Here is a 26,774-nt window from a genome sequence, read left to right on the forward strand (position 1 = left end):
ATATATATATATATATATATATATATATATATATATATATTGGAATCTGTTTAAAAAAAATATATATATATATATATATATTCAACAATGTAGGAATTCATAATATTAAAAAATATTACAATTAATGTAAAGAAGGAGTATTTCATTAAAGTCCCAATTTTTTTTTATATATTTCAAAATATACAAAAAATTGCCAAAAATACATTTGCTGAATATATATTTTGGAATATGTTTAAAAATATATATTTTCACCAATACATTTTTTGGCCTTTTTTGGAAACTTTGAAATGTATTTAAAAAAATAAATATATTTTAAAGCAAGGAAATATATTTACGTCGGATTTGAAGAAAAACTTTATGTTTATGTTACAAACCTGTAAAATTAAATATATAAATAAATCAAATTAGATTTTAAGTTTTAATATATTTTTTAGCATATATTTAACATATATTTTGACCAAGAAACATTTCTTGTAAAATTTAAAATGTAATTGCTTGCCCTTTGAAAAATATTTAGTTTTAACCTTCATATCAAAATATTTTTTATTTAAAAAATATATTTAGCATATATTAAAACCATATTTTTGGCCAGAAAAAAGTATTTTTTTGCCGTATGCGGTGTTTGTTTTTTAGCGTCGCTGCACACTCCAGCCGATAGGTGGCGCTTATGCAAAACTAGATGATTCTTCAACCGGCATAACACAGAAAAGAAGAAAAGTTGCTCCTTTCCGAGCGCTGTAAACTTGAGCGAAGCGGCGCATCAGACCATCAGATTCAATCCGACTTAATCTGACACCATCAATCGGTACCGAACCGGAGCAAAGCCGCCAAGATGACAGAGCAGATGACCGTAAGAGGAACCCTGAAGGGACATAACGGATGGGTGACGCAGATTGCCACGACACCGCAGTTTCCTGACATGATCCTTTCCTCGTCCAGAGGTATTGCACACAGAGACTGTCAGACAGCTGTCTGTCTCTCTGATCAAGTGTTTCAGTGCACAGCTGTCTCTCTGATCCAGTATTACAGCACACATCTGTCTCTCTGTCATTAGATATTACAGTAAACCGCTGTTTGTCTCTCGATCTGATGTTAAAGAGCACAGTTGCCTGTCTGATCAAATATTACAGAACGGATCTAGATATTTAAATTTAGCTTTCTTGTTTAACATGTAAGCTGTGAATATGTTCTTGTTTGTCTACTAGATAAGTCCGTCATTATGTGGAAATTGACCCGTGATGAAACTAACTACGGCATCCCTCAGAGAGCTCTCCGTGGACACTCTCACTTTGTGAGTGATGTGGTCATCTCATCTGATGGTCAGTTTGCCCTGTCTGGGTCCTGGGACAGCACCCTGCGTCTGTGGGACCTCACCACGTGAGTGTGGTGATAGAGAAGTGTTTTTTAAACTACTTGATATAAGAAGAAGAATGCAAGTAACTTTTTTTAACTATTTAATGTTCTTTGTAGTGGTACCACGACCCGTCGCTTTGTGGGACACACTAAAGATGTGTTGAGCGTGGCCTTCTCTGCTGATAACCGTCAGATCGTGTCTGGCTCTCGGGATAAAACCATCAAGCTGTGGAACACCCTGGGTGTGTGCAAGTACACGATTCAGGATGAGAGCTGCTCTGACAGACGGGCTTCATCGTAACAGTGATTATATAATTGCAGGTACGTCAGGGGCCGGTTGCACCAGCTAGACGTAAAAACGTTTGGTGTAAGCACTTTGTTAAATACATTTTTCAGCCTGTTGCACCATCTAATACTACGACCAGGTGCAGCTACGCTCAGTGTAGACGATTGTGTTCAAATTGATAGTTGATACGCCTTTCGTGTCACTACGTTTACAAACTCACATTTACTGCCGCTAGCTAATAAATAACAAATTAAAGCTTTCCCTCCTCTCACACATTTACAAGTACAAAATCCAATTCATTGGTGCAGTCTCTCACTCTGCATGCATGAAATATAGGGATGCACGATATATCGGCCGACATATCGTTATAGGCCGATAACTGCTTATTTGTAATATTATCGGTTATCGGTCTGATAGCAAAATTAAGCAGATAAATGAAAGCCGATAAATGATGTATTATTTTGGTTTGTTGAACCACTTCACTTGCTCATTGCTGGCCATGTGGAGTTTTGATTGGTGCTTTCTGTGACATAGCACGAAGATGACACGTGTTGCGGGCTTAAGAAGAGTATGCTAGTCTAGCACAAAGACAAGATGTCCGCGGTCTGGGAGTTTTTTTCATTGTGAAAATAATACGAATATTTATCGGCCTATATATATCGGTTATCGGCCCCCAAATATAAAGATTTATCGGTATCGGCCAAAATTTCCATATCGGGGCATCCCTAATGAAATATGTTAATTTTTATTGGCAGTACTTAAGGATTGTGGCTTTTTATGCTTAATGCAACCATTAATTTGTACATTAGGTGTTAAACCATTGTGTTTTTGTCCAATGTTTGTATCCTATAATAAAAGTCTAGTGCTCACGGATGCATTAGACGCACCAATGTCTCGTCAATTTAATTATTTCTATTTTGCCATAGAAACAAGTCAACACTTTAAATTTACGCCTACCTTTGACTAGACGTAATGCTCTGTTCACACCAGCCGCAGTAAAGGCGTCAAGCACGAGTGATTTCAATGTTAAGTCAACGTAAAGATGCGTTTACGCGCGTCTGGAGGTCTCGCGGTGCGAATGTAGCGTTTAGCGTGGCGCGGTAGACGCAATTCCGCCTTGTTCGCGTGTCTAGTTTGCGCGAATTGAGTGTCGCCGCGCGAAATGTGCGAGTTGAAAAATCTGAACTTTGCTGAAAAAATGCACCGCTTTAACCAATCAGGAGCCTACTCTAGTAGTGACATGATTACAGGAACGAGCGGATTCACAGAATCCCCTCCCATGACGCGATTTTCTGCGTGAATGACTAGAATTTCACACGCCAATAAACTCAAAATGTTTAAGCGTCCAACTACTCGCGATTAGCGCGTTTTTGCCGCCTCTACCGCGTCTGGGGTGAACCCATGGTAAGATTAAGTTTGGACATACGCTATGCCTAGACGGTGCAACAGGTGTAACTATTTACATCCTAGGTTAAATTTACACCTGTTTCACCATCTAGGCATAGCGTACATCCAAGGCTAAGTCTTACTAGTCTTACAGACTAGTCTTTAAAACCAGGTGCATGCCAAGCTGGTGCAACCGGCCTCTGGTGTCCGAAGTCATTGGAAAAAAAAAATATATATATATATATATATATATGAAGAGTTTGGTTCCAAAACGCAATAAATCCATTTTGACAAATTTTGGTAAAAACGTGTTTTCTATACCAAGAAAGTGACAAGATGAAAACAACTATTTTCTGTTACAAACTTTCACATAGCATCTTTAGGTTATAAAAACATAAAAAATTCAAATCCATAAGTTGATTTTCAAAGATTTATTATAAAAACGGATTATTTCTTCCACAAAATGCAATAAATCCATGACAAGTTTTTATTCAAAATGCTATAAATCTATTGAATCAATAGCCTATATAAATGTGCATTCATCTTTGCCATGTTATATTCATTTAGTTGACTAGTTGTACACACTAATTAAAAATATAAACATTAATGTTATTAATCAAAACACTTACTTTGTCATATTAAGAACCCTGTCATTGCGGTTACTTGACGTCTTCGCTTAACGTCTTTCACAGCGATCATCTGTAAAATGTTTTTGGTCCTGCTCGATTTTCGTTGACTTTGAGTAAAATAATGGAAAGTTTTTCATAAGATCCTCTGGGGTCAATGTGTTAGCATGAGAAGCTTGATGCTGTCGGGAGAACAAGCGGCCGTCTCCCGAGTGCCTTTCAGGGAAATTATTAGATGTTGATGGCTTACGTTTCTTTCCCATCACAGAAAACCATCACAGGTTTATCAATGCAATTAAAGTATTATTTTGTTTTGTTTGTTGATCACAAAGTACAAAGTAGATGAGGAAAACTAGGATTCCGTGTACTCAGCGCGCCGCCATGTTTGTTTACATTGCGTGAATGGTGCGCTGTGGGATTTATTGCGTTCTGTAAAAAAGGGGGAGTGGCGTTTATCGCATTTTGGGAAAAAAAGGGAGAAAAGATGACAGAATAACATGGCGGATACTGGATTTTGCGTAAAATTGAGAATTTACTTTTAATTACTGACCTGATATAATGCTGATTTTGGCAGTAACTCATTTTTTTCAAAAATGGCGTTTATTGCGTTTTGGAACCAAACTCTTCATATATATATAGATATATTTGTTTTTCTCTGATTTTTTAAATAATTTGATACTCATTCTCATGGATCACAAGGCCAAAACAATAGAATATTTCCTTTAAAAAGTCTTACATAGTTTAAAATTCTGGTTTGATCACACACACACTCACTCACTCTCTCTATCTCACAAACTGTCAACACTGTTGCTCTACCATATGCTTTTTGTATCATATCTGATTCCATGTTAATGCCAACTTGTAAATAAAATTATACAAAAAATCCTTTTCCAGAAGTGCAGCCAGCAGTATCTGATAGTCAGTGCAGTTAACAGGTCATTTAGCTGCACTTTTTCTCATCCACACTGAGATATTTTGTGTTGTGTTTCTCAGGATGAAAGTCACACTGAATGGGTTTCCTGCGTCCGTTTCTCCCCTAACAGCAGTAACCCCATCATCGTCTCCTGTGGCTGGGACAAGATGGTCAAAGTGAGTGATGCCAGGATATTAACAACCAACACGAGTCACTTGCAACTGTTGTATTAATGATGGGTGTGAGCTGTGTCTTATGTGTAATGTTTCATCAGGTGTGGAATCTGGCCAACTGCAAGCTGAAAACCAATCACATCGGACACACGGGCTACCTGAACACAGTCACTGTATCTCCTGATGGCTCTCTGTGTGCTTCTGGTGGAAAGGTCAGTTTCATGTCTTACAGATAATTGGGTTCTGAAACTTGGGAAGTCTGATTGTTTTTTGCACTTCTGTGCTAGTTGACTTTATTTTGGTTTGCGTGGAGGTTTGATGTTCCCTGTGTCTCTGTGTTCAGGATGGACAGGCCATGCTTTGGGATCTGAATGAGGGAAAACATCTCTACACGCTGGATGGCGGTGATGTCATCAACGCTCTCTGCTTCAGTCCGAACAGATACTGGCTGTGTGCCGCAACAGGACCCAGCATTAAAATCTGGGTATGAGCAGCTCTCTGTCATTCATAGCACATAATAGCTAAAACACGAGTTTGATATTGTGGTAATTATATTTTTGCCTCGCGTCATGAGCCTGTTACATTACTATTTGTAAGTGGGTGTGTCTTTAAAAATGCAAATGAGCTGATCGCTGCACTAAATGGCAGTGCCGTGGTTGGAAGTGTAAAGTATAAAATGCATGTTTGAGCTGCCTTATTTTAAAAACACCTTGTACTTAACATATATCAGTGCCATTGTTGTGTCTCAAGATGCACACCAGAAGTTATTTTTGTGAGGTTTGTTTGTGAAAACTACTTCAATGTCCTAGTATAGCTAAGGCCTAGTCCCAGATTAATCTAAACCCTGTCTAGGAAACCACCCCATAGTGTTAGTTAGGGTTATAAAACGTATTTTCTCAGACTTGAACTTGAGTCTGACTCAAGTCAATACAATCAAAAATCTAGTGTGATGGCCCTTTAGTCCCCGCCTCCACTTAATTGCACAAACTAGGACCATAGATGTATATGTTTACATAGATGCTACATTTGATGGTTTCAGGCTAAGTCTGGTTTCACAATGCATACATGAACTGCGTGTTTGCAGCAATATTTTTTATTTTAGCGCACTGCATGCACATGTGAGCATATAAAAATAAAATAGCATATAAAAAGTTTATGCGCAATATAAATCTATGGCTCAAAAGTTTTGATGTGACATGTTTGTGACATAGGAAACTGAGACGATTTGAAACTACGGTTTTAAGTCTCTGTTTTCGGTAAACTGATGAATTTGCACAACATTTTTCTTAAAGCAAATTTAAAACACAGACACACAAAGAACAATAGATACTTGATTTTCATCACAGGGGAACTTTAACGTACAGTAGATTTGCCCAGATAGTGGCATCGGCCAATTCAATGTTTTAAAATGTGCTACATAAATTCTGTATATATTCTTCTATTTTAAAGTCTAAGCATTTAGTAATATATTTGTGATTTAAAATAGTTATGGGAGTTAAAAAGACTAAGCCGATATTGGGGATGGTTTTTTGTTTATCCCTATCATGTTGTCACTGCAGATCTCTTACTTGACTCTGTCTGTTTCTCTCTTGGTAGGATCTGGAGGGAAAGATCATCGTTGATGAGCTTAAACAGGAAGTCATCACCACAAACAGTAAGGCCGAGCCACCTCAGTGCACATGTCTGGCCTGGTCTGCTGATGGACAGGTAAGAAATCCTACAGACAAATGTCGGCGCTGAAGCTGTTTGTCTGATAATCGGTGTCTGCTGGATTGGGTGGTAGATGAATGTAATGTGTGTTAGTGGATAATGTTAAATGTAAACCTAACGGACATACAGAGATATCTGGATTAATTACACTGATATATTTATTTTTTTCTCAGACTCTCTTTGCTGGTTACACAGACAACCTGATCAGAGTTTGGCAGGTGACCATTGGAACCCGATAAAGTCGTAAAATCCAAGAGCAGAATGCAAAGCGAATAAAAAATAAATATTAAAAATGATATTTGCAAATCTTGTTTTCATTAGTGTTTTTTGTGTTGGAACGTTTGAGACTTTTGTTGTTTTTTTGGAGGTTCATAAATCTTTGTTTTTCATGGAAGTTAAAGACACAAGTCCCGGTTTGATTTTATAATGATCTGCATGATGTTTAAGTGACACAATTTGGCTATAACCAGCAGATTTGGGATGAACCGCAGACCTTGATTCTGTGAATACTGTGTAAAAACATTTTTACATAAAATATTTGTTGTATATATATTAGGAAGTCTGTTTTATATGCTTTCTATAGTATCAGTTAAGATACACATGAAGTTCATATTAAATGCATTTAAAACACCTAATACTGATATAAATGTTGACTTTAAAAAACTAAAGTTTCATTGTGCAAGGTCCTGTTGCCTCTAATTTTAGTGTTGTGTTGTAAAAGTTTATGATAGCAAGGTTTTTTTTTTTGGTAATTTATGATGTCCTGATTTCAATGATTAGATGTTAAGATCTTTGTGAAAACCACAATTTATCTATTTTATTCATTTATTTAACAGAAACAATGCATGTCTAAGTGTTATGCCAGAGTTAACCACAGTGTTCAAATGATGTCAAAGATTTTGGGGTCCCTTAGCTAAGATACACCCCCCTCCCCGTAATTACAGGGTCCTGTGATTTCAAGATGTGATCCAACCCTAAACATTTTTTTCCCCTCAAATTAGTGTTAAATATTAAATAATTTTACCTCAATCCTAAATCTAACAATCTGTTAATTCCACCACAAATCAGGGTGTGGTGCACTTGAAATTTACATTTATTTCAGACAGGAATATTTTGGATTAGTTTATTGCGAATTTTGGACAATTAATCTACAGTATAACTTTGTGGCAGCGCAGCACAACAATTTTAAATGTATGTAGTATTTTAATTTTTATGAAAAACAGGGGACCCCCTCTAATATTTTTGTGCTTTATAGCGGGTCCCTGAATGCTTATAGGAGTTCTGGGACCCCCAGCCCCCCTTTATTTCGAACACTGGTTACCATAAAGCTAATTTACATTTATTTGTAAAAATGACCAATCATTATTTACTTTTTAACATGACGTCATGTTGTGACACACACACACACACACACACACACACACACACAAAAACAGTTATTCTAACAGTAGATCCACGTTAATTATGTTTTGTAAATAAGTACTTTAAAATGATATATTTATAAACGTTACATAACACATGTTTATTTAGTTTCACACATTTTCTGTTTGTCTCTTATTTACTGTGTGTTATCGTCCATACAGCTTCTTAAAATTGGCATCGGCCATTAAAAAAAACAAACATTTCGGTCGACCACTCCGGTATATATGAATAACAGGGTTACGCTATATGGGGGAATTAATTTTTTCGCAGGTCCGGTAAAGTAATTGAAATAAAATCTCAAAATATATTGGATATTTCTGTTGTAAATCTCTTTTTGCAAAGTATTCTCTTAAAATAATGAACGACTAAAAATATTAGGACGTCGTGTATTACTTGGTCAAACGTTGTTGGAATCATTAGTAAAAAATAAAATCACGGATAGTAAACGGTTTGTATAATCTTATTTGCAACAGATTTGGCTAAACAATGCGTTTGTGTAGCTCGTGTTCTTGAACACTATCTAGTGCTTCAGCATTTAAAGTGCGCAGCAGGAAACCGTAAAGAGGGCGGTGCCGTACCTGTCCTTGACCAATCACAGCACGCGATCAATGCAAGGTCGATCGCTTGCAACCAAACAGAACTCGTTTTATATCCCTGACCTCATCCGGTGCTATAAAAGTGGCCACGAGTTGGCACTGTAAGCGAGAGTCCATTTTGGAGTGTGGCCTTTTTAGCGCCTATATTTTACAGTAAGCCGGTAAATGCATTACATTTATTTCTTCATTTATTTCGCTTGCGAATTTAGATTAATTTGAGCGTTAAAAGAGGGAAAATTATGCAGTAGGTGTTTTTGTTTCAAAAGCAGTGTTTATGTATTCGGTGCGTTTAGTAGCTAAGTAAACGTTAACACGCTCTTTGAGACAGTTAGCTTGGCGTGCTGCTAACCTACTTTAGCCTTCGTCGCTAACCGATGAAATGAATTAACTCTTTGAAATTTCTTTGACTACGTATCTACAATTGAAAACACATTTGCACCACTTATGATTTGTTTTCTAACGCATTTGATTAAGATACGCTTAACTTAAATGTTGTTTAACCGTATCGCATCGCTGATTTACAGGGTTTGTGCATTCTGCTATTATTGTTCTAGCATCAGCCTTTCCATCATTTATCACTTAAACTGTTATTGGTGTCTATAGGTGATCAAAAACTAGAATGGCCGACGCTGAGAATCAGTTCATGGAGACCTCCGAGAACGGGAACGAGGATGATTTTAACGGAGCGGATACCACCACGGGGGAGGCCGCGACGGAGGAGGAGAACGGCGATGGAGGGCAGATCGACGCCAGCAAGGGCGAGGAAGATGCGGGGTGAGAATGTTTGCAGCTTAAATTGGTTTTTAATACTGTTAGACGAATTAACGTTAGTCAAATTAGTTGAGTCTTCGTTGACCCGATGTGTTTCGGTACCGGTGGGGGATGGGACGGGGCTCGGGTGTTCAACCAGGTTATTGTGCCCATTGTTGGGATGTGATCGGGCGTCATCAGGGTTTGAGTCGCAGGTGGCAGCTGCTGCTCTTTAATCTGAAAGCCTCCGAGTGGGTTATTGATTTTGTTAATCTGGGGCTAAAGCAATTTAATAATGAAATCAATGTTCAATTGTTTATATAAATCAGAATGAACCTTTTCTCAATGTAGTTCAGTAGCCATTTTGGGCTGTTATGGTTGCAGGGCATTGTAATGTTAATAGGTTTACGGTTTTTGGAGTAGTGTCCTACATTAATAACAATAGATGATGATTAACATGAATGGTGGTTACAATGTGGTTGTTGGTAGTCATTTTCAAGTTAAATTAGTTTAACTTAGAAATCACTCCAGACAACCACATTGGTTGCATTTAATCTCGTTTTTGTCAATTAAAGAGACAAATGTGGTGTGAAGCGGTGGCCTTTGCTGTTATGCATATTCCGAGCGATATTAAGTCATTGTTTTGTTCTCAAATGAGTAAACTCTTTGTCTGTCTTTTTAGAAAAATGTTCGTTGGAGGACTCAGCTGGGACACCAGTAAAAAAGACCTGAAAGACTATTTCTCAAAGTTCGGAGAGGTGACGGACTGCACCATCAAGATGGATTCCAACACGGGCCGGTCGCGAGGGTTTGGGTTCATCCTCTTTAAAGAAGCAGAAAGTGTAGAGAAGGTATAACTGCTATTTCTTCCTCAGTCTTTAAGTTTAGGAGCAGTTTTGTGGATTGGGATAAATGTCTAATGTTGTTGTCTTTTTTAAGGTGTTGGCGCAAAAGGAACACAGGTTAGACGGGCGTCAGATCGATCCCAAGAAAGCCATGGCCATGAAGAAAGAGCCAGTCAAGAAGATCTTTGTTGGTGGCCTTAACCCAGAGACCACTGAAGAGAAGATTCGTGAATACTTCGGAGGCTTCGGAGAGGTGGGTTTTATTGATTGTTCACAGCAATATTCATTGTTTTCGGTAACGTTAACACTTGGATTATGGCTGGCAGATGGAAACTATTGAACTTCCGACGGATCCAAAGACTGAGAAACGGAGGGGATTTGTTTTCATCACGTACAAGGATGAGTCTTCTGTCAAGAAAGTTCTTGAGAAGAAATATCATAATGTTAGCGGAAGCAAGGTAATGAACTTGAAGACTGTTTCTTCTGTTGTTGTGGGAGTCCATTTAAATCCAATGCAAAACGTGTGTGTTTCATAACTTTTCTCGTCTCTTCCCAACTTTTCCATGTCACTGGTTTTAGTGCGAGATCAAAATTGCCCAGCCTAAGGAAATCTACCAGCAGCAGCAGTATGGTAATCGTGGAGGCTTTGGAGGTCGTGGCAGAGGTCGTGGTGGTGGAGGTAAGATCTTGTTTATATATTTTTTAATATGCTGTTTTAGGAAAACCGTGACTTTAAAGTATCCTGGTTTAGTTGGTTTGTCGGTGGAGGTTTGCTCTCTAGATATCTGCATTGTTATCGGACATTAAAATGCTCAAGCGTATTAGTATTTACTTGTTTTAATGTGTCTTCCAGGCCAAGGCCAGAACTGGAACCAGGGATATAGCGGCTACTGGAACCAGGGCTATGGGAGCCAGGATTATGGCTATGGAGGTCAGCAGGGTTATGGTGGTTATGGTGGCTATGGCGGCTATGACTATAACCCTGGCTATTACGGCTATGGTGGAGGATATGACTACAGCCAGGGCAATACAAGCTATGGCAAAACACCAAGACGTGGCGGCCACCAGAGTTACAAGCCATACTGATCACACTTACACCAGGTAGCCTAAGCTTTATTTGGTACTATTAAAATTTTACAATTATGCATCTATTGAACACACATGGTCTGTCTTTATTGCAGGACTGAAGTATTCTCAAACCACGAGTCAAACACGATGACAACAGTTCAGAGACTCGCTCTCCCTCTACAGACAAGATCATGATCCATTTGTACAGAACAGACGAACTGGGGAAGCAAAGTCACACTTCCACGTTTTTTATTTTAAATTTATTTTCCTTTGTCCACATTTCCACAGGCGGAAGTGTAATTTTTACTGTACTTTTTGGTACCTTTTTTGAATAATGTATTGTATGGTTGTATTTTACATGTCTACTGGATTTACCACATGAGGTTCGGGAGCTGCCAGAGCTTTTGAAATAAAATGATTTTGAGTAATTTCCAGTGTTTGCAGACATTTCCTACGTGCCCAGTTTACTTCCTCCGTCTCGTAGCTACGAATCTGCATATAGATGATCCAAGTCCACTAAATGTTAAATGTTTGGGTATCGCCTAATGGAGCTTATCAATATGCTGGTTTGAATGAACTTGTTTTAACTTGCTTCATAAAAAAATGTTTGCGCTTTTTGTTGACAGGAGATATTTGGTAGGGACCAGAGTTGTTCATTGAAGTCTCATTTCAGTAGTGTTTTGGTAGAAATAAATGATTTTGTAAGTTAAATGTTCTGTTTACTGGCTGTAAATGAATTTCTTTTTTTGCAATACCGTTATTTTTATAAACTGATAACCCCAGTTCCCCTCAAAACACAAAGTACTGATACTTCACCATATTTAATTTAACAGATTCTTCATCCAACGTGACAAAGCACACATGGTGTTCCCTGCTGTGTTCCTCAAATTACATTTTGGCACCATTTGAAAAATGCTAGTACTTTAAGGAACAGTTTACTCAAATCATAAACCTAGGTTTATGTAACACAAGAGTTACATTAAGTAAGATTCAGATTCTTTTCAGCTTTGTAATAGCATTGGATAGTGCCCCAATTTTTTGTTTTACAGCTCCAAGAACCTTATCCATCAAAAGAAAACCCATAGAGTTATTGAATGTCTCCTAGGGTGAAATGATACATATTTTTTGTAAGGAAACACTTGGATTGAAAAGTAAACTACAGCCATATGTGAATAAATGACAGAAGATATATATATTTTAGACAAAAAATATACAATTTTAAGTGAATTTGTGCTTAAAACAAGCAAAAACTTATATTAAGAAAGAAATATTTTCTTGAATTAAGGGTTTAAAAGTTTTTATTACCCCATTGGCAGATTTTTAGCTTGTTTTAAGCACAAATTTACTTCCATTTGTTTTTTTTGTCTTATTTTCTTAAGTCATTTTGCTTATTTTTTTGCAGTGTAGTTTTTGATGGATCATGTTGTTTTTTGGAGCTTTGGACAAATGAGGCACTATCCAATGCTATTTTAAAGCTAGAAAGAGCCAGACTAATATATGTAATAGAACTATTGTGATATAAGCCTATGATGGCTTAAGGGTGAGGAATATTTTAGATATTTGTACTGAAAACAAGACAAAAATACTAAGAATTTTTTCCCTTGAAAATATATATATTTTTTTGCAGTAAATTGATGAGAATTGATTTTGTGCTTAAAGCAAGCAAAAATATTTGTCAAATTTTATATTTTTGGTCTTAAACTAGACTAATTTTCTTCGGTCTTTTTGCTCATAAAGAAAATGCATCTTCATTTAATTTTTATTTAGATATTTGTACTGAAAACAAGACAAAAATAATAAGAAAGTCATTTTTTTTGCAGTGTAGGGAAATTATTTTTTTTGTAACTTTAAATATTTTGGTGGAACGGACTATTTAATTCAGAGTTTAATTCAGAAGCACTGTGGTCTGCAGCATTAAACATTTTTTTAGCGAAGTTTTTTGGAAGACAATTACGTGATCCAAGGCTAACGTTATGTACCACAGATTCAACTTTAGATCTACGGTAGCTTACTTTATCTCTCTCACGTTTTACACATTTACGTTTCACTCACCTCACGGATTTAACCTCAAAGTTATGACAATCTAATGATGAACAAATGTTGAATCGGTTCGTTCGAATCATAAAACCTCGCTCTTTGATGCACTTCACGCGTCTCCACGTGTGAGAGAAAACAACACGGTCATGCCGCTAAACAACAAAGTAAAATCCAAAATGAACAGAAATGATGGACATGAAAAACAGTTAATGAAGAAGATTATTGAGTACAGGTGAGTTTATCGAGTATTGTTAGCAGATAAGGTAAGATGCTACACAGGTCATGGAGAAAAATGTGCCTCAAATATGATGAATCATATGAAAGATGAGGCGAGCTAACTTAAACATATCAGAATGTTTATTTTTTGATAATTACATTATTATCAGCTTTAAATATTCATTTGGCCCCATATTTACTTGTAATACAGTGGAAGATTAATTGTTTTCTTACATGTTGATATAAGTTTTTTGCTTTAGTTAAAATGACACACTTAACGTTAGTTTAAACCACAGCTTATGGTAAATGAATATTTTATTGGATTTCATAGATAAAACCCGATTTAAAGGCTTTCCTTTCTAAAGAAAATATTTCAGTCCTATAATTTATTTGTAAATAATGTGCAACTGTATTATTGTGAAGCCTGCTATATCCTGATGGTCGGTAGAGGGCGCCAAATAGCTATACATGTGGCGCTTAAACCATTAAAGGGGTAGTTCGCCCAAAATCAAAATTCTCTCAGCGTTTACTCACTCTCATGTTGTTACAATCCTGTATAAATGTATTTGTTCTGATAAACACAAAGAACGATATTTTGACGAATGTTTGTAAATAAACCGTTCATGAGCCCCATTCACTATCATAGTATTTTTATTTTCATATTATAGAAGTGAATGGGGCTCATGATCAGTTTGGATACAAACTTTTCTCAAATTATCTTCCTTCATATTCATCAGAACAAAAATGTATACAGGTTTGTAACAACATGAAAGTAAGAAATGATTACATAATTTTTATTTTTGGGTGAACTATCCCTTTAAAATGAGAAAATATACATCATAGATTACACACAAATATTGTAATTTAAAATACAATTTTAATCTGGATTAAGAGTAAACACTTTACCTAATGGACCACTCTTTTTAAACAGCACTAAGCCAACGACTAGTTATGAGTTCAATTCATCTAATTGGAAAAACAGATATTTTAAAAAATATATAAATTGTCTTCAAATATAAATTGTTTTTAAATATATAAATTTGAAAACAAGATTTAATTTGTTTTCTAAAAACAAGCATTGAACGTTTCACAATGTTTAATATAGAAATAAAATGACTTTCAATGTCTATATTTCGTATTTCAAAGACATAAAGAAATATTTTTTTATACTTTATTTGATTGTAAAAGGTGAGTTTGGATTGCAAGTTGGCACTAGACACAAATCATTTAAAAAAGTTTAAAAGTACTTGTGAGAAAATAACTGACTGTTTGGGGCTGTAAAACAACTAATTGCAACTAATCGTTTGCAGAATAAAAGTTTTTGTTTACATCATATATGTGTGTGTATTGTGTATAATAATTATGTATAGAAATACATACACATGTAGATTTTTTTTAAGAAGAATACTTTTTAGAAATATTTTTTTAAAAGGAAGTAAGAATTCATATTTAAATAGAATATAAATTATATATAAATATATACACATGTAAATATTTCTTAAATATATACATGCGTGTGTGTATTTATATATATACATAATTACAACACACACACACACACACACACATATGATGTAAACAAAACTTTTATTTTGCAATCGATTAGTCGCGATTAGTTGTTATGCAGCCCTGCACTAATTCAAATTTGGCCTAACTTAATGGGGAAAGTTCGTACCAATGAAAATTTTTGATAATTCAGCACAGGTTTTAGTGCTCAGGACATTGGCTGCTAGTTAAGCACAGTTAGAATGTGTGGGTTTAGATTACTCACTGATGGTTCATTGTGCCAGAAAGGCCTGTCTGTTGAATCCTTATCGCCTTGTGTCACAACAAACTACCACATGCTATGATTTCAGAGTAATTTTAGGTCGCAGTAAAGATCTGCGTTAAAAGAACAGGTCCCTCACCCAAAAAGAAATAGTCAGAAAAACCAAATATTTTTGAGAAAAGCTTCTTTTTTATTGTATTCCAGTCATTGAATTAATTTGATTCAGGGATTAATCTAATATACAAATACCACACACATTTATAAAAATGACTTTCACTGAAATTGTTCTTGTGTAAAGAGTAAAGTGCATATCTTAGACACGTTCTGTCATCTTTTAAGTTTAGATATCAATACATCATAATCAATATTGATCAGTAAAACATCATCAAACAAATAGTGCAAGTAAATTCCCACCATAGAAGGGCTTTACTGTATATATACACACAAATCTTTAAGCACCTTCATTGGCCATTAAAACATGTCTTTGCATTTTGCACACCAACATACGTGTCAAGTTCTGTAATAAATTATCTTTAATTTTCAGACAATTTTATGTAGCTTAACATTTACAATACATTGGCTCTTTCATTTAGTTTGGACTGATATTTTGCTTGTGCTTCCAAAGTATTTGAAATTGAACTGTTTATAATTAAAAAGTTACAGTTCTTCAGGAAAAAAATATGTGATTTTCCTCCTAACAACCTTTTGATGACTAAATGATATTAAATTCAAGAGGAATGATTTATGATACGGTATATACTGCATTGTCACACATTCTCTCTTTTGAAAACACAACCCCTTTCTGATAAACCACAACACAAAAGTGTTAGTGTCTTTATAAAACATCTTAGTAAAATATAGCCAAGGCTTTTTTAAATATACATAAATAGCATGAAAATATTCTTGTTTTAGTTCAAACAATGCAGATTTACAATTACCCAAGTGATGACCATTTTTCCTGTTTTATCTTCCTGTACACAAGCACCTCTATAAGACACTTTAAAATGGCAAGTCATACACGTGAAAGACTTCCTGCTTTGCAAAAAGTTGGAAAAAGTGATTTTGAAAAGACTTTCAAGTTTGCTCTCAGATGACACATCTTTGGGTATTTTACAAATTTCAGTATAGATATAATTACAACAATTACATCGTTTCACAATAGGATTTCGAAAGAGTAAATAATCTGTACAATTTATTTTCAATGCTGCAGACAGAAGTGATTTTAATCAAGAGTATTTTTTAGTTCCAGGTTTATATGACATTTTGCGTGTAATGTGTTATATTAAGGTATAGAAAAATCAAGATCATTTAATTTCAAAACTTTTTGGATCCTGAGATTTTTGTTAGATTAACAAATTGTTATTTTCATTCATAATCACTCACTTGATATTATTTATTTTGCATAGTGATGTACAATGTGTAGGTTTATGTGTAGGTAATTGTAATATTGTAATTTTCAGTAAGAAATGCAAACATTAGAGCTTATTTTAGCAGGGCTTTTTTTCACTTTAATACCTGATTGTCAAATGTTCGCATGAAAGTTTCACATACGATTGCACTGAACAGTTTTTGAGCGCATCGTACTTTAAGTTTTTGTTGTTGTTAGCAAACGTTGAATTATTAAACACTGTTTTAACAAACACACATCCAAAATATTAACAAATATTAAAAAAGTGTTCAAAATCCCTGTTATCCCATTGGAAGCTGTCTTATTAAACAAAAAATAAGTCTCCTTTTTCTGAATAATATTACACAGTCAGTGTATGCTGTCTGGGAAAGTTTGTGATGAGTTTTCCTTGTTATGTCCAACGCGAGCAGCTGTTTCAGGTGAGGCAGATGAACTTCTAGCTGTCCCATAACCCGTGAGCCAATCAGAACTAACAGAAAACTCTGAAAATCACTTTGCAGCCTCAGGAATGGGTGGGGCTCGCTCCAGTCTCACGGCCCAGGGGTCGGAGGTGGCACTATAGAAGGGTGGGTGAGGCAGAACATCCTCTGTTGCCACGGCGAAAGTGAAAATCCCCCGTTTCCTGTCCACATCCTCTGAGATGAACTTCCTGTCCATCAAACTCTCCCGGCTGTTACTGCTGCCATCTACGTCCTCCAGCCCCTGTCCACCTGGAGGGTGCTGTCTTTCAGTCAGCTGAGCCAGCAAGGGGGTACTGGTGACGGGAACCCGCATGGTCCTGTCCCCTTGAGGGGCGCTGGGGTCTGGAGGAAAGAGGAAGTTGGTGGACCGCCACGCGGAGGGCTTTCGGCCACGTCGCGGGCGCGAGACGCGGCAGCTTTGCCGTTTGATGTGTCTGTGCAGGTGGTCGGAGCGCGTAAAGCTCTTGTAGCAGTGCTCGCACTGGTACGGCCGTACGCCTGTGTGAATGCGCAAGTGGTTCTTCAGGTCGTAGTTGTGAACAAACTTAGAGTTGCAATGCAGGCAGATGTAGGGCCTCTCGCCGGTGTGCTTACGCATGTGAATCTTCAGCTTGTCTTGCCTGAAAGAATAAAGAGAAAGGAACATTTAAGAATGAGGTTTGAGTCTCGTCCACAGATAAGACTTGCTGACATATTTCTCACACTTGAAAATCCCTGTTTAACCTCAAAACACACAGAATCGCACACGTCTTCAGTCGTGCACGCAAGCAGGAACACACACACACACAGGTGCACGCTTTCGAACTTGAAAAGCAGACCGCTGCATCTTGCTCAACTGTACCAAAACGACAGATCAGTAGCAACAAAGCAACATGAAAATCGAAACACTCAGAGGGTTTTTTCAGGATTTAGCATTTCTGTTATGTGGTATCCAGATGAGTTATCCAGAAGCTAAAAGCCTTCTTTTGTTCTGCTTCTTACTCTTGATCTCACTCATTGAAATTTCATTCCGCGTTGGAGGTCAGGAGTAAAATGTAGGTCTTCTATTAACATTACTTTTCTTACAGTGTGGAAACCTCATGTGGCCTACCATGTACTGTTTCACTGTTGTAATACTTGTGCAGCTTCAAAGAGACTATTCATTTTGGCAACGAGTGCAATTTGCTTGATTGCAACATGAATGATTCTTACAATATTCTCATGAATCATTATAATATTCTTTAAACAAATCTCTCAACTTCATCTTTCTAATGTATACTATAAAACCCGACCCTGCATGGGACCTTAAATTTGTGACGTCTTTGGTCACCTTAGCCCGACTCACCTGGTAAAGCGAACCTCGCAGATGGTACACATGTAGGGTTTCTCTCCTGTGTGCGTTCTCATGTGTCGTGGTAGCTTTCCTGCTCCTTGAATGACCTTGTTACAGATTGGGCACTGCTGTGATGCTTTGGGCTTCATCTTCCTCTCCTCCTCCAGCTGCCAGGGAGGAAACAGCGTTCCCAGATGGGAGGCGGAAAGAAAACTCAGATAGGACCTGAGGTCTGCCCCATCTTTGATTTGACCAAGGGCAGGGTCAGAGGTCACGCCTAGTCCTGGACTCATGAAGTCTTTAAAGAAATCTCTGTGAATGGCAGGATTTAGGGGCTCATCTTTCAGCTCTTCCTTGATAACTTCTTTCTTGACGGCGAGGTCCAAAGGGCCATTTTCCAGCGAGCCACTGGGGAAGGGATGGGGGCGATGTCGTGGCTCCACAAGCTGAGAGTACCCTGGAAATTCAGCTGCCCACATGGGAGGATAGAAGCCGGGAAGGAGAGGTGAGAAGCCAGATCCTCTCTCGAGGCCTGGCACTTTTGGGTAGAGACCCTCCTGGAGCAGGGACTCTATCGAGAAGTCCTTCAGTGTCCGGCCCTCTAATCCCTCTGACCCTCTAGATTTTTCAGCGTTCTGGGCTTCTGGGGTGTTCGTTAGGGGTTCATGGACGTTCTGGTCCACTCCCTGTTGAGAACTGCAGGGCGGGCTGGCTGCTGCGCACTCATCCCAACCATTCTGGTTTTTGGACACGCTCGCCTGTGCAGATATCTCGCTGTTGTCGTCGCCATCTTTTGAGTCATTTTCTGCCTCCTCCATTTCTTCCTCTTCGTCCTCGTCTTCCTCATCATCCCCCTCAAACTCCTCTCCTTCCATCTCTCCCTCTGCGGCCACATCGTCTCCTCCTCCCCCTCCGCCCGTGTCCATGATTTCTAGGCAAACGTTTATGATGCAGGGAATTTCCAGCAGCCTCGCGGTGCTCAGGATCTCCTTGACATTTGAAGCCGTCACCGTCAGCGTCGACGTGTAGGCGAATTCTAAAATGGCTGTCAGCGATTCCGGAGCCACAAAGTCAAGTTCGTAGATGGCATGTTGGTTGGAGTCCCTACCGCTACCGCTTGCCACGGTAAAAAGTTTTTTGAAGTACTGGCTGCAGGCGGCCAGAACGGAGCGATGGGTACGGTACTCCTGGTCTCTGACGACTAGGACGACATCACAGAGCAACCCGTCTCGTCGCTGCTCATTAAGACTGCACAGGACGTCATTGCTGTGGTTTGGGAAGGGGATTCCAATCAGGTCCTCATCTGTGTGTGCCATCCTCTCTGAGGAGTCTGTAGATGGACAGAGAGAAAGAAAATACAAAAATTGAGTCCTGTATGTTCAAAAGAGTTATTGGCAGACAGTTTTATTATCAACTCGGTAGTTATCCAGATTAATTGCATGTAGTTGTAGTTTTGTGTTTGTCTGTGCATGTGTCTTTGCACGATGTGGTTAAAGAGGATCAGATAATTAATGAACTCCTGTAGTGTGCAAGGACTATTTCTCTATCTGACTCTTTCTGATTATAATCAGACACCTGCTCCACTGATTTCTTCTTTCCGTGGCATACATCGATACGCCTGTCCGCATTGTGTAGAAAGATTAAATTAAATCTGATCTTTTGCATTGTAAGAAAAGCTGACACTTATCTTTGTCACGTTCGGAAAGAAAAGAAAACAAGACAGGAAGACGAAAGGGGTCAGGCTCTAGTTTCTGCTTTCGGCGGGAAAAAAACTGCTAGGGCATGAGTAAACGTAACCCACCGCCCCCAGTTTACTTGCGTCGCATGAGAGATCTTAACCATCATTTAACTTCTATTTAACAGCGTTTGTTCTTCAATGACACACAAAACCCAGAACACCGAGTCATTTTGCAATTTAGTTTCACGTTGTTTATCTTGAAGTCTACTTTGAAGTGGATACAAGTCTTTTCTCTCTTCCTAAGATATTGGTGCATTTGAAAAGCTGTATTTTTCTGTAGGTGTGGACAGTGAATCTCCATTCAGATGGTTTTTAAACACAGGCCTACATGAATGAGCCTGAATTGTACCTGTGGATTCCCTAAAATGACTTTTTAAGAGGCATTTTGGCAACATTGTCTTTCATTCATGCCTATGAATAGAGTTTAATCTCAGTGTGTCTCATCCCCGTGGTCACCGAAAGCATGTGGACGGATGCTTTTTTACGTCCGGCCACTGCTGGGGCTGTTGACTTGCTTTCAGTGCTCCAAAAACAGCCACCACGCCAGAGTCAATCAGCTACTAGTGTTTTCGTCCTTATTGCCACAAATTGTTTCATTTATTGTCTTTCTTCATCTACTATAATATTTAGCTCGGCGCTTACCAATCAACATTTTAATGGTCTGTCTGCTGTTGCTAGGAGACAGTTGCTATAATTAAGGCTAAAACGTTTAACCTAGTAACGAGAAATGTATTTTAAACTAAAAGTAATTTGACCCATCAGGTAAATATAAAAGAAGCATAATTGCAAATGTAACCTTAATTCCCATTTGATTTTTTTTTAAATTGATCAAAAATGTCATGATGTGAATTTTCCTGAAAGCTCGCGCTTGATTGGTTTGTTCTCCGTGTGTTACGTTTATGGTTCGACTTGTGCATTGATAGGGAAATGCTGTAGACAGAAAAAAGGAAGAGTGCAGGATGAGATCTCTGTCCCTGACAGGTTGGGCAAAAATGAAAAAGGTGCCCCACCCTGGAAAGTCCAGCCAAGTTAAATAGGCGCTTGGAGCTAAAAACAACAGCGGGGAAAAAGAGGAAAAGAAGGAAGACAGACAGTGAAATCTCCCACCCACCCTAGAAGCACATATACATTTATCCTCCTGTCTTTTCCTCATTCAACCCCTCCGCACACACACACACCCTCCCATAATTATAGTGCCACATATACTTAACATCGACCTAACTCCTTTTAATCTTGAAAATGTACGTGCTTACGTGTATGCACTCACATAAACACAAAATCTATGTTTTTGATTTATTTGTAAAACTTAATTTTCCCCATTCTTCAAGTAAATTTAACAGATATTAATGTTGTGTTAAGATTGTTCATCAGCAGCATTCGTCGCGTGTGAAGTCTTTAGCGGCGCTATCAAATGTCCTGTTTGAGGTTGAAGGATGCTTTGAGATAATCTGAGGATCTGAGAACTACACTTGACTTTTGTTCTGGTGTCTGCACTAATCTACACAGTTAGCGGAAAGAAGTGACGACGAACCTATAAAATACCCACGCAAAAGTTTCTGCACTTTTGCACCACACACATTTCATTAGATAGACACAATTGTTGTCTGAAAAAGATGCACGGGTGCAAAAATTATACTTTGCATAATTTTGCGACGTTGGTGTAAAGTTGTGCAGTAATATTGAAGTGTTCGTACATTATCCCATTGTGTTCTCCAATTAACCATTCAATTGGCATGGGATGAATCATTTAAGCCAATCTGTGAAACGAATTGAATTGCAGGGCTCAACATAAAGGACTGCCCGTCTACAAATAGTATTGTCACTTTCCCGATCGGGCCAGTGCTTCACCCTCAGTCACTTAAAGATATTTTCATCAATGTATAAACATGCTGTTATATAATACTTGGGTAAAACACAACGAAGAAACGATGCAATATTTTGCACAGTTTCCTGTCAGTTTCCAGGTAAAGCAGAGAAGTTGGGAGCCTTTTTTTCGTTGGAACATGTCTGTTGTATATGTATACAATACTATTTGACTTTTGAATTATTATTTTGATATATGTGACACTGAAATTTTTTAATTGGGGGCCAGTGAAAATTTTGGCAGGGCAAGTGAAAACCTGAACCACTGGCCCGACCGTGTCAAACATTATTTGCGTTAAGCCCTGAATTGTTTGAGTTTGAATCAGTCAAACAATTAAAAACATTTGTAAATGCAAAAACGCCAAAATTGTAAAGTAGATAAATCAAATCGAAATAGTCCAAACTTAGTAAAGTGCAATAGTTTATAATTTGTCATTTTAATACAGTGGGTAAATTCTTTGGTGTTATTGATAATAACCTTGTTTGATGATATTTTTGTCTCGCATGCTATGAATTCAACATCAATCACAATGTGTCATGTTTCAAAACATAAATGACGCTACGGAGTAAAAACCCTACCTTAAAAACCCTAAAAACTACCTACTCACCTCTTTGATCTTTTAAAATAACACACACACACCTGTGCTTGATCTTTAAACTAAACGCAGACACGTATGAAAATGCTTTGATGGATCTCATAACTGGGCCAAAGCCTTTAGGTTTAAAATGTATTAAGATGACTAATATCAATCGGTACAAAAGCATTTCCTAAATAAAGTTTTAAAGTTCTCGATGGCCTTCTGATGCAAAGATGACCAACTATTGATAAACGGTAAAGTTACGACATCTTTTCTAAAAGTTAAAACCGTTGATATTTGCGAGCGATATTTCATCATGGCCTCTTTAGGGAGGCAGGGTTTGAGTCTAAGACAGGAGAGAGCGTATGTCAGACTTACGGCCACTCAGACTGCTGGTAAATTGGCTAAATCCAGTCGTGGGTTCGTGGGTCCTGAGGGACATCATTTAGCGGTCTCACCTGCAGCGGCACCTGTAGGTTTTACTCCATTAGTGCTGTGACTGTTTACGGTCTCTCCTGTGAGCTTCAGCTATGACCTGCTAATCCTCCAATAGAAAGCTCTGAATTTAAATATTTAAATATGGTTCCTATCTGTCCTCTTATGGATGAACTGTAAGCAGGTGAACAGTGCTACGTAAAATACTTTACTTGTTGTTATGTAGTACCGACCGGCATCTTTTTAACTTCAAGTATAATTTATACATGCAGATTTTATGACCTTTAAAATAGACTATGTACCAAAAATGTAATTTAAACCAAATGGTAAACTGCTAAAATAAACAATTATGTAATTTGACAATGTTAAATGTTACTCGTGAAATCCTCATAAGTTTTATTTTATAATCGATCTCTTGGAAGTTAAAATTGTGATTGTAAATATAACCCAAATATTCACTCATTTCACTCGTATACTAATTTACACCGCAATGCAGAATACGGTAAATGTCACTTCATTAGGATCACACACATGGTTGTGTAATGTCTGCCGTAATGCCTCTGTTTGGTAAATATATGAAGCAAGGTGTACAGACGCCTGCATCAGAGGCTTCACCTGTTGCAAACAGTAATTTACACCTGTTTATAATCTGTGCTCATCCTCTTTAAACACACACACACCGTTTACACTCCAACTTTTTTCTTCTAAACATTTAGTACGACTAGAAAATACAAGACAGATCTGTTGTTTGTATGATCACATAAATCACATCTGCATTACCACTTCTGATCCGATTCACTAAATTAATTATCAATATTTTTAGTTACCCATAATCCAAGATATAGCAGTAATTTTACATTTTAAATAACTTGAGATACATGATTTGAACTTTATGCAATATCACACAGAAAGACACAAATTTGATACATTCACATACATGTGATACTTCAAACAGAATCAAATGTTACAAATGTTACAATGTCCAAAGTCGTTCTACATGCAATGAATAATATATCAAATTAAACGATACAAAATATGTAGTTTGTGTTTAAATTCAAAGTTTTTAGACCAGCATCTAAAAAATGGTGAAAAGCAGGCCAAGTCTCACAATCAAATTCTGAGATAACAAGCATTAAAGTTTGATTTCAGCCATTCATTTCAATATGAATTTAATCTATGACTTTACTCCATTAATATAGATAAAGATATCAATTCATTTACATTAGGTAGTATGAGTTTATGTAGAAAACAGTAATTCAGCTGGGTTTTCACAGGCACGGTCACATAAGGGTCAAAATTAAATCTCTTGAAAAAGAACAAAACTGAAACTAGGCAGAAAACTTATTTTCAGTGCCACTGTTGCCTCTATATGCACTTCACAAATTTCACAATTTAGCAAACGTTTTTTATCCAAAGATAGCTAGAAAAGATATCTTAAGTGTATTTTTGTGTTTTGATATCCTGCGTTCACAGAAAGCTTTGCGAAGCTGGTTTCATGCAGAGAATTGACTTTGTCTTAAGTTTTTGGCCAAAACTTCACACGCTCATTTTCTGGAGACGACATCTAAAGAATGGCCCAAATAATTACATGAGTCATCAAATGACTGCCCACAGACGTGCTGTTCTATACCTGACACACGAAAACAAACAAACACGACCGCCACGATGAAGCGTTAAAAACTGTTTGTGCACGCACAGCATCTTCAGATGCCAAATATTACACTTAAGCAGACAAATCACTTTCTCCAAAGAAGTTCACTTTAATACACTCACCCGTCCAGATCCTCAGGTGTGCGCGAGTGTATGTGAGATTTATTCCAAGTGTCGTCTCAAATTCGAGCCGGTCTCATCTCTGTCTTTGAGGGAGATAGAGACGCCTGTCCATGCTGTCTGCCCTAGCCTGTCCTCTCCATTCACAAAAACACACAGCCGAGCATCCGACTACAAGCCCAAAACAGCGACACACGAGGAGAGACTGAGAGGTTTGTGTGGAAGCTGACAGCAACGGGGAGGGAGAGAGAGAGAGAGAGAGAGAGAGAGAGAGAGAGAGAGAGGGAGAGAGAGAGGAGGTGGATCTACTCTAGAGCAACCGTAGAGAGATGTAGTTTTTATAGCTGGGTGGGAAGCTCAGGATAATAATACCCATCCTCCTCCACAACACAGTTTAAGCTCAGTATGTAATAAAGCCCATGGTGCACAAACCCTCTGATTTGGGGTCAGACTAAATGAATTTTTAGTTTTATTCGTGAAGGATTTGCAACTCAGACTTGGGGACAAATGGACGGAGAAGTAGTTTAAATAGAGAGAAAAGTACCAGCGCTATTTATGTGCGCGCACTGAACTCAGAAGTTCAGACGTTGGTTATGTTCACATATGAGCACGCTAACAATCAGACAGGAATATATCTGTCATGCTTGATATTCATCATGAATGTGGACTGGATTTACCCTTACTGTGAATCATAAAACAATTTAGGATTTTTCTCATTTTAATGGACTTTAATGGACACCAACAATTAACACTTAACACGTAACAGTTTTTTTCAACGGAGTTTCAAAGGACTATAAACAATCCCAAACGAGTGTCTTATCTAGCAAAACAATTGTCATTTTTGACAAGAAAAATAACAAATATACACTTTTAAAGCACAATTTCTCGTCTAGATCCGGTCGTGATGCGCCAGCGTGACCCCACGCAATACGTCATGACGTGAAGAGGTCACAGAAGACTAACGCGAAACTCCGCCCCAGTGTTTACAAGTGCGTTGAAAGAGGACCGTTCCTACGTTGTTGTATGTCAACTGATACTAATTAATGTCTTTGTGTCAGTTTATTGTTTACAATGGTCCGCAAATGTGCTTTTTATATATGTTACACGTGACCTCCCTACGTCACTACGCATTTACGTTAGGTCGCGCTGGATCAGATCTAGACGAGAAGTTGTGGTTTAAAAGTGTATATTCGTTATTTTTCTTGTCAAAAATGACAATCGGTTTGCTAGATAAGACCCTTATGCCTCGTTTGGGATTGTTTATAGTCCTTTAAAACTCCGTTGAAAAAAACTGTTACGTGTTGAGTTAAGTATTAAATGTTGGGCTCTATTGAGGTCCATTAAAATGAGAAAAATTGCAATGTTTACCTCAGAAAGCATAGTTTCTTCTCGACTGGGCAAGGAGGGACGTCAACATTTTGGATGACATGGTGGTGAGTAAATTGTCTGGATTTTTCTTTTAAGAAAATGGAATATTCCTTTAAAGAAATTTTTATTTTCACAATGACATCCGGATGCCACTAACATTTAGCACAATGTATGCATTGCATACTACAGTTTAAAACAACTATTAATTTATAACAAACTGCTTCACTAACAAACTAACAGTTTACACAAGTCAGTTCAATTAAATTGACATTGTGATCAAAACTGACTTTTTTAGTTAAGTTAGCTTGTTTTATACACGTGGATTGACTTGTATCGTGCATGTGACGTTTTTTATTTCACCTTTGTTGAAACGGAAACCAAAGATTTAGGGTCTGATCAATTTGTGTGTAAATGTATTTAATTCAAATCTTTCAATGGACTATTAAATGGGTGTTTTATTTGGATCTGTGTTTGGTATACATCTAAAAATTGATTATTTGGATCGTAAATCAGGTGTAAGGTACAGGACAAATATAACAAACTTTTTTTTACTGTCAGTTGTGTTCGTCTTTTAACATTTTCCTGTGATAGAATAAAATGTAGCTGTGTTTCCATTACAGGTTTGCACAAAACTTTAGCGTTATTTTCTAAATGTCAAAAAAAATGCAATGATATGCGACTGAAGCGTAGTT

The 26,774-nt window shown here is 37.5% G+C and overlaps 3 protein-coding genes and 1 long non-coding RNA gene across 6 annotated transcripts in view; 3 read left to right on the plus strand and 1 right to left on the minus strand.

Annotated features, from left to right (window-relative positions):
- The first annotated feature begins 695 nt into the window (after positions 1 to 695).
- On the plus strand, positions 696 to 6,743 carry LOC129423697 (small ribosomal subunit protein RACK1). Its single transcript, XM_073871535.1, has 8 exons — positions 696 to 941; positions 1,206 to 1,377; positions 1,471 to 1,614; positions 4,641 to 4,740; positions 4,839 to 4,949; positions 5,081 to 5,221; positions 6,334 to 6,444; positions 6,621 to 6,743. Exons 1-8 carry the CDS (start codon positions 833 to 835, stop codon positions 6,684 to 6,686), a joined length of 954 nt encoding a protein of 317 aa, XP_073727636.1. The 5' UTR covers positions 696 to 832; the 3' UTR covers positions 6,687 to 6,743.
- Positions 6,744 to 8,470: 1,727 nt separating this feature from the next.
- hnrnpabb (heterogeneous nuclear ribonucleoprotein A/Bb) lies at positions 8,471 to 11,556 on the plus strand. 2 transcript variants are annotated; one of them, XM_055180086.2, is made up of 8 exons: positions 8,471 to 8,626; positions 9,069 to 9,239; positions 9,898 to 10,066; positions 10,155 to 10,313; positions 10,387 to 10,518; positions 10,640 to 10,739; positions 10,914 to 11,161; positions 11,242 to 11,556. In XM_055180086.2, exons 2-7 carry the CDS (start codon positions 9,085 to 9,087, stop codon positions 11,144 to 11,146), a joined length of 948 nt encoding a protein of 315 aa, XP_055036061.1. In that variant the 5' UTR covers positions 8,471 to 8,626; positions 9,069 to 9,084; the 3' UTR covers positions 11,147 to 11,161; positions 11,242 to 11,556. The 2 variants fall into 2 exon arrangements, with proteins under 2 accessions (XP_055036061.1, XP_055036062.1); XM_055180087.2 differs by having other exon boundaries at positions 8,545 to 8,618.
- Positions 11,557 to 13,239: 1,683 nt separating this feature from the next.
- Positions 13,240 to 26,774, plus strand: part of LOC141366158 (uncharacterized) — a 106,227-nt gene continuing 92,692 nt past the window's right edge. The window contains exon 1 of the long non-coding RNA XR_012371260.1: positions 13,240 to 13,397. This is a non-coding gene — a long non-coding RNA (uncharacterized lncRNA). The remainder of the gene's footprint in view (positions 13,398 to 26,774) is intronic.
- zbtb7c (zinc finger and BTB domain containing 7C) overlaps positions 15,317 to 26,774 on the minus strand; it is a 28,905-nt gene continuing 17,447 nt past the window's right edge. Inside the window, exons 1-3 of one of the 2 annotated variants that reach the window (XM_055180112.2) lie at positions 24,718 to 25,384; positions 18,343 to 19,660; positions 15,317 to 17,638 (exon numbers count right to left, since the gene is read on the minus strand). In XM_055180112.2, the coding sequence (XP_055036087.2) occupies positions 17,047 to 17,638; positions 18,343 to 19,646 (1,896 nt within the window). In that variant the 5' untranslated portion in view covers positions 19,647 to 19,660; positions 24,718 to 25,384 and the 3' untranslated portion in view covers positions 15,317 to 17,046. Of the gene's footprint in view, positions 17,639 to 18,342; positions 19,661 to 24,717; positions 25,385 to 26,774 lie in introns of those variants that run through there. The other variant, XM_055180111.2, reaches the window with a different exon arrangement.

The sequence above is a fragment of the Misgurnus anguillicaudatus genome, chromosome 9, assembly GCF_027580225.2.
Source record: "Misgurnus anguillicaudatus chromosome 9, ASM2758022v2, whole genome shotgun sequence".
In the NCBI taxonomy this organism is placed as follows: domain Eukaryota; kingdom Metazoa; phylum Chordata; class Actinopteri; order Cypriniformes; family Cobitidae; genus Misgurnus; species Misgurnus anguillicaudatus.

Bases quoted from the DNA above. Each gene is read 5' to 3' on its own strand.
- LOC129423697 (XM_073871535.1), top strand. From the start codon at position 833: ATGACAGAGCAGATGACCGTAAGAGGAACCCTGAAGGGACATAACGGA. The intron at 942-1,205 runs GTATTGCACACA...TTTGTCTACTAG, and splicing joins GATCCTTTCCTCGTCCAGAG to ATAAGTCCGTCATTATGTGG. The intron at 1,378-1,470 runs GTGAGTGTGGTG...TGTTCTTTGTAG, and splicing joins CGTCTGTGGGACCTCACCAC to TGGTACCACGACCCGTCGCT.
- hnrnpabb (XM_055180086.2), top strand. From the start codon at position 9,085: ATGGCCGACGCTGAGAATCAGTTCATGGAGACCTCCGAGAACGGGAAC. The intron at 10,067-10,154 runs GTATAACTGCTA...GTCTTTTTTAAG, and splicing joins AAGCAGAAAGTGTAGAGAAG to GTGTTGGCGCAAAAGGAACA. The intron at 10,740-10,913 runs GTAAGATCTTGT...TGTGTCTTCCAG, and splicing joins CAGAGGTCGTGGTGGTGGAG to GCCAAGGCCAGAACTGGAAC.